Genomic DNA, 10,144 nt, shown 5'->3' with positions numbered 1-10,144 from the left:
ATTTATTATAGAGTATCTGATTCTTAATTCTATAAAAAGGGGTATAAGCTTGTCATAGGATCCAGGGACCTCAATATATAAGCAGTCACCAGCAGAAACAGTATATACAGTGCCAGAAATCATGTTTGAGTGCTTAATTCTATAAATAGTTCTCCCTACTGAAATCTTGACATCACCCTCAGGGGTTGTAATAAATTGCAATTGCCCACCTACAGGTAATTGGTAATGATTTAAATTATTGTTAAATATGTACAATATTTTGCCTGTTTCATCATCAACATCTGTAAGTATGCTGTTCAGATGAATAATTAACAAGCCACTCAGTTTAGACATTACAGATTGTAAATCAGGAGAGGGTTGTGGTGTGGGCAGGTCCATAATAGCCTGTTTTTTGAACCCAAATAAGTTCATAGGCATGTTTATTTATTTCAAATCATGCTCTGTAATTGGGCATTGATTTCCACTTTTCAAATCACAATGCCCCCAAGGTAGAGTATGCATGCCACATGACAAGATGCATCTCTTATCATCATGTGGGTCCAGGGCCACTTTTCTTACAATATTGCTAGTCAGCAAGTGATTCTCACTCTGAATTCTATTTTCTGATGTTCTAATTGAATTCTGTGATTTGATGCAATTTTTATAATCTTCAAATACAAGCTCTTTTTCCACAGTAACTCTGCCAATGCCCTTGGCCTTTTTGACAACAGCACTACATGTTTTAAAACTGTACACCTTGGCACTTAACCCAGCAAATTCCACAATAACATCACCAAGTGTCTCATCTTTTAACTTGCCAGGCACCTTTTTGTTGTGGTGTTGTTGAATCTTTGTATGTTCACTGGTATCAAAATATTGAAACAATTCAGGCTGTGACATATCTTGATAAACATCTTCTGTTTGAATTTCAAGAATAAAACTATCCGTGTCCATGTACAATAATTTTACACGATCACCATAAAAAGGTTTCAGCACATCATAATACAATATTAACATATGTAATTTGGACGATTCCAATATCGCAGCCCCTTCATAAATAGGTTTATCAAACTTGATTTTTGTTTTCATCATGTTGAAGAGTGCCATGTACTCATCATAAATTCTTCTGTAATTGAAATTAGGCTTTGCAACCAATTTTTTGCTCCGGCTGGGGTCAGTAATTATTTTAACATCGGTATGTTTTCTGACATTTTCAATTGTTTTGCCATACACTGAATTCACCATCAATTTAAACAAGCTCTTATCAAATTGGCTCTTTGCAGATGTTCGAAGCTCTGTGTTTGTGTCAATATATGGTTTCAACCATCTTGAGTGCCTGAACCTCAAAACTTTGCCAACTTTGGTCACTTGAACACCATGTTTCATCAGGAACTGGAGGTTTTTGTAATATATGACATAACCCTGTTTCGGCTCCAGGGTCATCATGAGCTTCTTCTGTTTAGAGCCAGGTGGGCACCTAACCTCGGGAATTGGGGGCAGATCAGAAAATTTGTTGTGCAAATGATCTGGAATTATCAGACCAGCCTCTAAGAAGAGGCCATGTTCACGGTCATCAAAATTCTGAAGATCTTCAATTTTGAAATCTTCAACCCACTCAAGCTCTGCATATGGCAGTTTTTGCATCATGGCGTGACCATAGAGGTTGTTTGCATCCACATAAAGTATATAATTTGATGGCCGTGCTGGATCATAATCAGGCATATGCTTGTTATTTGCTCTGGCATATCTCTGGGAACATTGCACCATCCCTCCTCTTATACATTTCTCCATAAACAGATACTTATCTTGATCATGGATCAGATCCAATTGCATTTTGGTATTCAAAAACGTTGCAGCCCATGCTAGACCAGGGGCACTGTAAAAATACACTGGGTCCAGTCCATAATTTTGCATGGAAGATTTTCTGAATGCTTGCAATATATCAACTGAGAGAGCGACATCAAGTTTCAAATAAGCCATGTGATAATCACCAAATGTCTTGCATTTTAAACTTTTCCACATCAATTTGGCATGGTGATAATCTTCATCAGTAATTCCAGATCCTCTGATTTTGCTATAAAATGCTTCTTGTGGTGGCAGGGAACACTCATCAAATTTAGATAAATCTGTAACATAGTCGTATGGATATACACCCTTCCGCCTAATTAATTTCAGGTCCTGATTTGGAAACATGGCACGTGTGATTTTGAATTCATCATCAGATAATTGAGAGGCCAGTGTAGCCAGGCCAGCAGGTAAAAATCTGTAAGAATCAAGAAATCTTAATTGAATAGAAACACCATCAACTTTAATTATCTTGCTAATAGATATATATTTTTCATCATTTTCAGCTAAAATATTTAAATTCTGTTTGTCAAACCCCTCGTACCTGATCAGATGATGGAAATCATAATTGGATGCTCCATGGCAAAATATGGGGATAAATCTTGGTCTCTTGATCTTAATATTACAACTATTACACAGGGCCTGTTTATATCGACCATCTGTATGAGAATGGTGATGTACCTTGATATTTGTATCTGAAAATTCACAATCACATACCGGGCATTTTTCTGCATTGTTGAAATCCTCAATCTGTTCCTCTGTTAAAGGCAACATAGGCTTTGATTTTAATAAGATGTTAGATGCTATGTCACGGCACACATTTTCTATTCTATGTGCAAATATTTTGATGGCATTTGGTCCCTTGTATGAATATTCTTTAATAACAACACCATCCCATACAACCACATAACAAAAGCTGGAAGGTTCATGTAACTGGTATGGTGTAATTGAGGATTCTTCAGGATCTGGATTGCAGAATGCAAGAGATTTGAGATTCGATTCGAAATCATAGACAATATATGCTGGGTGTTCCAACAAGGCTTCAAACTTTTTGAATTTGCAATTTTCACTTGGATTAGGCATCACCATATGAACAGGTTTATGGTTGCCACAGTATTTCAGATGCTCAATTAACTTGTTTTTGGCAATTTCTGCATTTTTTTCACGAACCCCTTTCACCATTTTTTGACCATCAAATACAGTTAAACATCTTCTGCACAACTTGAATATTGTATGAGTTTTGTCTAGTTGTGTTCTCACTAAAGCTTGAAGATTATGTATCAGAGTATAATGGTGTGTATCATCCCCTTCAATTAAGAGCAGATCAATCGGAATTGCAGATTCATCATCAAGTGTACTGATTCTGAGAGGTTCTATCAAAGAATTGCCACGTCCAGTAGAACAAATAAAAACATTAATAGATAATTGTTTGCCATTGATGTGCTTGGCCTTTTTTTCAAATTTATCAATATTCTGAACAGACATTGGATATTCCAAACCCTCCATTGCATCGTCAAAAAGATGTTCATGTTGTTTGTAATAAGTTATTCTCTCAGGATTTCTTGAAGCTGGATACAAAGCAGCTAAAATACACCACAAAAAGCATTTCTGGTCGGCATTTTTTATATTAACCACGGCTCTTCTGTTTTTAATATTATCAGGTAATTGCAGATATGTAGATCCTTGTAATGGGTTGAATTCAGAAATATTAATATATAACTTGTGTGATGAGCCGCATAGGCTCCATCCTGACTCTTTTGCTGCAAATTCAGAGTGTTTAATATTCAATTGATTTATCAAGCTGCTTATTATTGTGTCTGAATTTGCATTTGAATATACAGGTACAGTTTCTGTTATGTGGGGCTGTGTAAATTTTGTGCCGTTTGGTTTCTTATATTGTACAAACAATTTGAGGGATAGCTTATAAGAGCCATTTTGTGCATTTAGAATTGCCTGCAGATCAGAATTTATACTGTTCAAGAAATTCTCAATGCCGCATCTTGGCTCTGATACAAACCGGTGATCTCTTAATTGGCCGTTAAAACTGCTACGGTTAGGTTCATGGCGTAGCTGTTTTGCTGCTCTGGCATTAACAGGTGCTTCGTGCCTTCTTTTCAGACCAGATGTAGATGGTTGTGGGGGCAATGTTGATGACTGTACAGAGCAAGTATCTTTATGTGTATATGTGAAGTATTGCATGCTGTATTTTCTATGGCATTTAGGGCATATTTTTGTGGGAGTTCTGTATTTGTCTGGGTTACAAATCTTTTGGTGCTTGGCCCAATTGGGGCTGGATATATTTTTATTGCATTGATTACAATGTTTTTGATTCGGCATTTTTGTTGTTGTTTATTATATACAATTTCCTGGGATTCAATTCAAAACTTTATACTGAATAAAAATATCAGTTGGGTTCAGCACTGTACTTTGTGTGTGTGTATGTATATATGTGTGTATACACTTAATATTTTTGGCTTTGGTATTTATATACAATTTCTTGGGGTTCAAATCTAATCTCTATGCTGGATCAGTTGGGTTCAGCACTGTGCTTTGTATGTGTGTATATGTGTGTATGTGTATTAATATTTTTGGCTTTGGTATTTATATACAATTTCTTGGGGTTCAAATCTAATCTCTATGCTGGATCAGTTGGGTTCAGCACTGTGCTTTGTATGTGTGTATATGTGACCTTTACTTGGATTATTCCGCCAAATTATATGCTTCAAGTCTCCTATACTTTGGCGGAACCCCCCACTTGATGCACAACATGATGCAATAGAAGTGGACCGGGAAGTAAATATATATGGATATGGGTGGGTAGGTATGGGGTTGGGTTGGGGGTATATTCAGAAACATGAGCTATTCTCTAACATTTTTGCCGAAGTACTTTCTTCTGAGCGCACATCCCATTTTTCTGCTGAGCGTACATGCAATCCATACCGCAGCGCCATTGCCTCCCAGCGCGGCGGTGTGTGCATCTGGAACTAATCGATGTCAATAGGGAGAACTTCGCCGCGGCGATCATTTCATAGGGAGAAATAACAGGCAATAGAACTCCCGTGCCAAGTATCGATCCCACCGCTTTGGGGCCGTCATGCGCACATATTGTTCAAGTATTGATCCGTGCAGGCTTTTTTTTCAGCGGCCTTCAGAGGCACTGACCCTCCGCAAATACCTGCACGGACATGCATGTCCCAGAAGGCACTAACCTTGTTATGTATTGATATTTGTATAACAGGCTGAGACAGATATAACCATGACCCTAAATAAGAATAGATTACAACAAACAAGCTGGATGTAACAAATATCAGATTTTGTATAACAAAATGCAAAATATCCCAGTTTCTATTCAATCCATTTATCTGAATTGAAGAAACCAACAATTCACATATCCCCATATCATTGTATGCTTGCCTATTAGCCTCTTTTGCTGTTGTGCTCAATTAATTTTCACTAATTGGCAATTTTCTTGAAGAGGCCTAATAGAACAAGATACGGCGGTATGAGAAATATGTAAATTAAAGATATTTTAGCAATATACGACGTCTTAAGAAAGGCATATTCAGCTCCAAAGTACTTTGTCTAACACTTACTACCATTCCCTATTACTGGCAAAAGAAGTTAAAAATATTGACATAATGAAAAAAATAGACTTGTTCCCAAGTATTCACCGAGTTCAAACATTTGCACATAGATGACTCTGTTGTTGTTGCTTATCAAATATATATATTGAAAAAAATTGACTTGTTCCCAAGTATTCACCGAGTTCAGACATTTGCACATAGATGACTCTGTTGTTGTTGCTTATCAAATATATATATTACATTGTTAGAAGAATTGCATTGTTTTAATATTAGATAAACAAATTGAGCCTGGTACCCAATTGAACTTAAACCAGAAATAAATATGTATGGGTATGTGTATGTATGGGTGTATGTGTATTTGTGGGTGTGTAGCCAATATTTTTAACAAATTTATGGCCAACAATCTCACAGAAGTGCCTTTTGTAAGTATAGCCAAATCAATCTGAAGGGGTCATACTTTCTCATGGAATCCATGAGGGCATTTTTACAAAAATCTTGAATTATACGGGTTTCACACTAGAGCAACAAGCTCATATGGGCATGTTGAGCAAGTTTTAAATATAGCAAATCTGCTTGAGGGGGGGGTTCATACTTTCCGGCACTGTCCGTAGTATCAATACCACTACTTATGTCTAAACCTATTTCTGCTTACACTGATTAAGTACTGTAAGTTTCATCCTATTGTACAGTCACGGACACTTCTGAGTTGTAATGATCCCATTGAAAACCAATTGGTAGTGGATGTTTCCGTGACTGTATCAACAGCTGCTTGGTTCAAGGTTTAACAAAACACGAGAATTATTAAAACTTTAGAACTGCAGGTTACTATTTATTTCTATTTGTCTTTACATGTCGTCTATAACAAGAAATGTTGATCTCTGCAATTACATAATGCTCCAATCGTAAACGCATGAGTTCAGGTAAACCCAGTTCATATTATCAGGATCGAATCCTCCACTTTCTAGAATTTCTCGAATTCTTTCTTCTTCTGAAGAAGTTAATTCCACTCCTTCCCGAATGTACACATCTGTCCAGGTGTGTCCTATTTTGCCGCTAGGGTACTCAGTGCAGACCGTTGCTATGAAGTAATTGGGATCGGCAGCAATTATTGTGAACGTATTGGCTGGAAAAAATTAACAATTCTATAGTACGCCATTAAATATCTTGATCTAATTTTATGTCGATTCACAATCTGAGATAATAATTTATAATATAACTGACGGCAATAAGGGGGCCAAGGGAAGGGGGAACTGCCCCACCCCACTTTTACACTTTTGCCTCAGCACTATTCTAAACCACATATAAGAAAGGAAAGTAAACTTCCCTTGTCCCCCCCCCCATTTTTGGCACTTTCCACCCGCAGTGTTGGAACCCTATCGCTGCCACCACATGATACTAATACATTCTCATCACAATTTGGCCCTTGCTCAATTCTTAACGAATAGCCTTCAGACGTTGTTACACACATTGTTGTTTGATTACTTCATTTCATCTACTCTATGTCCACTAAGGGCCTCTCAGATGGCGCAGTGGTAGATTCGTCGCCTTGTGATCAAGGGGTTCCGTGTTCGATACCAGGTGCAGGCACATAGTCTCCCACCCTCGAACTTATACAATCTAATATCATTTTAATATAACCATAATCGTATACACATATATGTAAAACATTCGTCCTGGAAGTTTCAGCCCACAATCATCTATTACATTTACATATACCATTGTTCATTGGTAAGATAGACTGAACTACATTTTAGCATGGAGATGATGACTATGTTCACTTAAGTTTCAATTTCACTGTGTCTATCACCTCACTCTCCGTATTTGAGAGCCAACTACCACAGACAAATGACGCTAATACGTGTACTACTGGGCTTCAAGTGTATGTCGCTCGTTTTGTCTGGTCGAACGTTATTCGATCGTGACGTCATGTGGAGCGAAGAGCTCACAATTCCACACACTATCTTGCGTCGTCCGTGCGAACTATTAGGCGCTCGAACGAAATGCTCTCGCAGCAGCACTAACGCTTAACACCCTCTGAGACGGGGCAACAGAATTTCTGTTGTCTGCTTCTATTGTAATCAGATAGTGTAACACCAACTACAGGGAAACGCGCGGAACCGAAGCGCGGAATTTCCGTGCCAGAAGTCTGCACGTTGTCTTAAAGGTAATCGCCCACTATGACGTGGAGAAACTTCAAGGGGACCCGGGTTCGATATCCGGTGGAGGCACATAGTGGTTCGGATCCTACTTTAAACTGAAAGTCAAGTCCCAATTAGCCTTTCTGTGCATAAAGTGGACTTAAATCACCAACTCAATCAATCAACCAATTTAAGATAACCTGCAGACTTCTGGTGCTGAAATTCCGCGATGTTCTGTTACACCGCTTGATTTCAATAGAAGCAGACAACAGAAGTTCTGCTGCCGCGTTTCTCCGCGTGACAGTGGGCGTTAAGATTAATATTTACTAAAGCAAATGTTAAATACTGGTACAATTTTTAATGAATATGTGATTACATTTATGAGTCGAACCTCTAACCCTTCAGCATGCAACATATCACACTTACTATGATTAGTATCCTGAGCGTCCACCACAGCACACACACTAGATTCCCTTATGGAGCATGTTGTTCTCTCCACCACTGGTTTGCCTTCATCCATAACGCCCTCAACCGCTTCAACAGAGTCTTCGCCATTGGCCGAGAGCGTAAGCATGTAACACGTAGTGAATGGCAGGGTTGAATTCAGGGTAACCCAGTTGCCTGCTACCTGTGCGCAGTGTAAACAGTCTACAATTAATCATTTTGCTGTTGATATATGTGTTGAACGTAGCGACACCGCACGCACCGACTGGCAATAACTACCCGCAGTTTCTACGGTTCAATGGTCATCGCTGTGTGCGGTGTCGCCACGTTCTACGTACATCTTTACTGCGTTGAATAAAATTCTGTATAAAGTCGGTTTCGCACTGTGAATTGATAATGATAATGGATTTGACAAAAATATGCAAAGCGCTTCAAAACAATACCAATATTATATTTTTAGGACTACCCAATACTAAGAAAATGTTGTTTCACAAAGTTGAAAAGAACTGTTTTTTGACCAATTTTGACAATTTGAAAGTTATGAATTGTATTTAAAACCTTCCTGCCTGCATCGTATTAAAAGTTGATCACGATCTGACCACTAGTTTTTTTAATTATATAATTTCAAAGAGAGCGACCGTTTGCAAAACTGGAAAAAGGGGCATTTTTCTTTGTTCTCACGACTATGAAAAATAGAGAGCACGCTCGAAGAAAAATTAACAACCGATAGTGGTGGACACTTTACATCATGTTTCTACGATAATTGTCACCTTAGAATGGTGTCCGAAGGTATTGTAGATACATCTTATTAGTTCACATAATACGATTATCCTATTCCGGAAGTCAACAATGATGTAGGTATTTGTTGCACCGCGATTAGATATTTTGAATTGTTAAGAATGTTCCATTTTACGTTTCGGTCTACATAGATATTTCATGCTCTCATATAGGCTATAAATCGTATTTGAGTCTTACATAGTAATGTACGGACATGTTATTTAGAAATAAAATATCATGGCCGGTCCCCGTGGTGGAGTGGTTACCACGTCGCGCTTCGACGCCAGGAGGGTCCCGGGTTCTAATCCCGGCATGGGCATATATGATTGGGAGTGTCCGTTCATCAATTTCATCATATCATCACCCATCCCCATCTTCACAAATTAGCCAAAAGTGACACAGAGAGCGATATAAAATAAAGCAAATCAATCAATCTTTGAATATAATTTGAATATATTGCAAGCATTTCTGTAAATGGAAGGGAATAAATAACTTTGGCAGGTATGGAATTATGCAATATGCTGTCCGTCCCAGTTAATCTTACATAATTAAACTATTGTTAATTACCAATCAAACGCAATGTTTTAAAGCAGCCACGGAATGTTTTTGTGTTTTTATTGTTTTAGTATGTTTGTTGACAAACTTTCGACCTACTCGTGTTACCAGCTAAGGAGATATGCCCCTGAAATGGGACTTTTTCATCTAACATATATAATCGCCAATTCCAAACGCTACGTACATGTGAACCATATTGGTCACAAATGACAGATTTATATTGTATCAGTGATCAGACGTCTAATTATGACACCTCGATAATTTGTTTTGCATATGTTTCTCATCCGTAAGTGACATTCTGGAAAAATATTGACGCTCACACAAATCATAAATATGTACTTTTAACACCTATAGTCTTATGAAGAAGTTGCCTCAGTTTTCTTTAAGCAAGGTACTACCGCATACAGACCTGAGTGAAGTTCACATTGCTTGGTGTCCCGAAGTTAGGACACTCCGTAAAGATCAAATCATCATCATCTCTCTTAGCATGACGAACACGCTTGCCGTCAGCTAGTGACAGTAAGAATGTGGCCAGAAACGCAACAATTACAACACACTTCATTGTTCCTGAATTAAGCAGCACTCATCGCTGTTAAGCTGAACCTCCACTTATATTGTCTGACAGATGAAACATACATCTAAGTTTAACGATAAGCGATGTAAAGTTAATTGGCTACTCCGCAGATACTATGGGTAAAAAAGCAATTGCTATCAAAATAATGATGATGCGCCCGTATGAATTTTAAAGACCTTATTAATTTGCATGTGTGCTCAACAAAGATACGTGCAGCTTCCTGTTCTACGGGGTAACAGAACATGTGT

The 10,144-nt window shown here is 38.0% G+C and overlaps 1 protein-coding gene across 1 annotated transcript; it reads right to left on the bottom strand.

The window, feature by feature from the left end:
- Nucleotides 1-6,080: 6,080 nt before the first annotated feature.
- Nucleotides 6,081-9,923, bottom strand: LOC145980631 (uncharacterized). Its single transcript, XM_083113668.1, has 3 exons — nucleotides 9,732-9,923; nucleotides 7,973-8,174; nucleotides 6,081-6,531 (listed from the first exon to the last, which is right to left on the bottom strand). Exons 1-3 carry the CDS (start codon nucleotides 9,882-9,884, stop codon nucleotides 6,293-6,295), a joined length of 594 nt encoding a protein of 197 aa, XP_082969794.1. The 5' UTR covers nucleotides 9,885-9,923; the 3' UTR covers nucleotides 6,081-6,292.
- Nucleotides 9,924-10,144: the final 221 nt, after the last annotated feature.

This window comes from Lepisma saccharinum, chromosome 28 (genome assembly GCF_977018435.1).
Source record: "Lepisma saccharinum chromosome 28, izLepSacc3.1, whole genome shotgun sequence".
In the NCBI taxonomy this organism is placed as follows: Eukaryota; Metazoa; Arthropoda; class Insecta; order Zygentoma; family Lepismatidae; genus Lepisma; species Lepisma saccharinum.
Note: the sequence above shows the minus strand (reverse complement) of the source record. Positions and strands in the feature narration are given on the sequence as shown.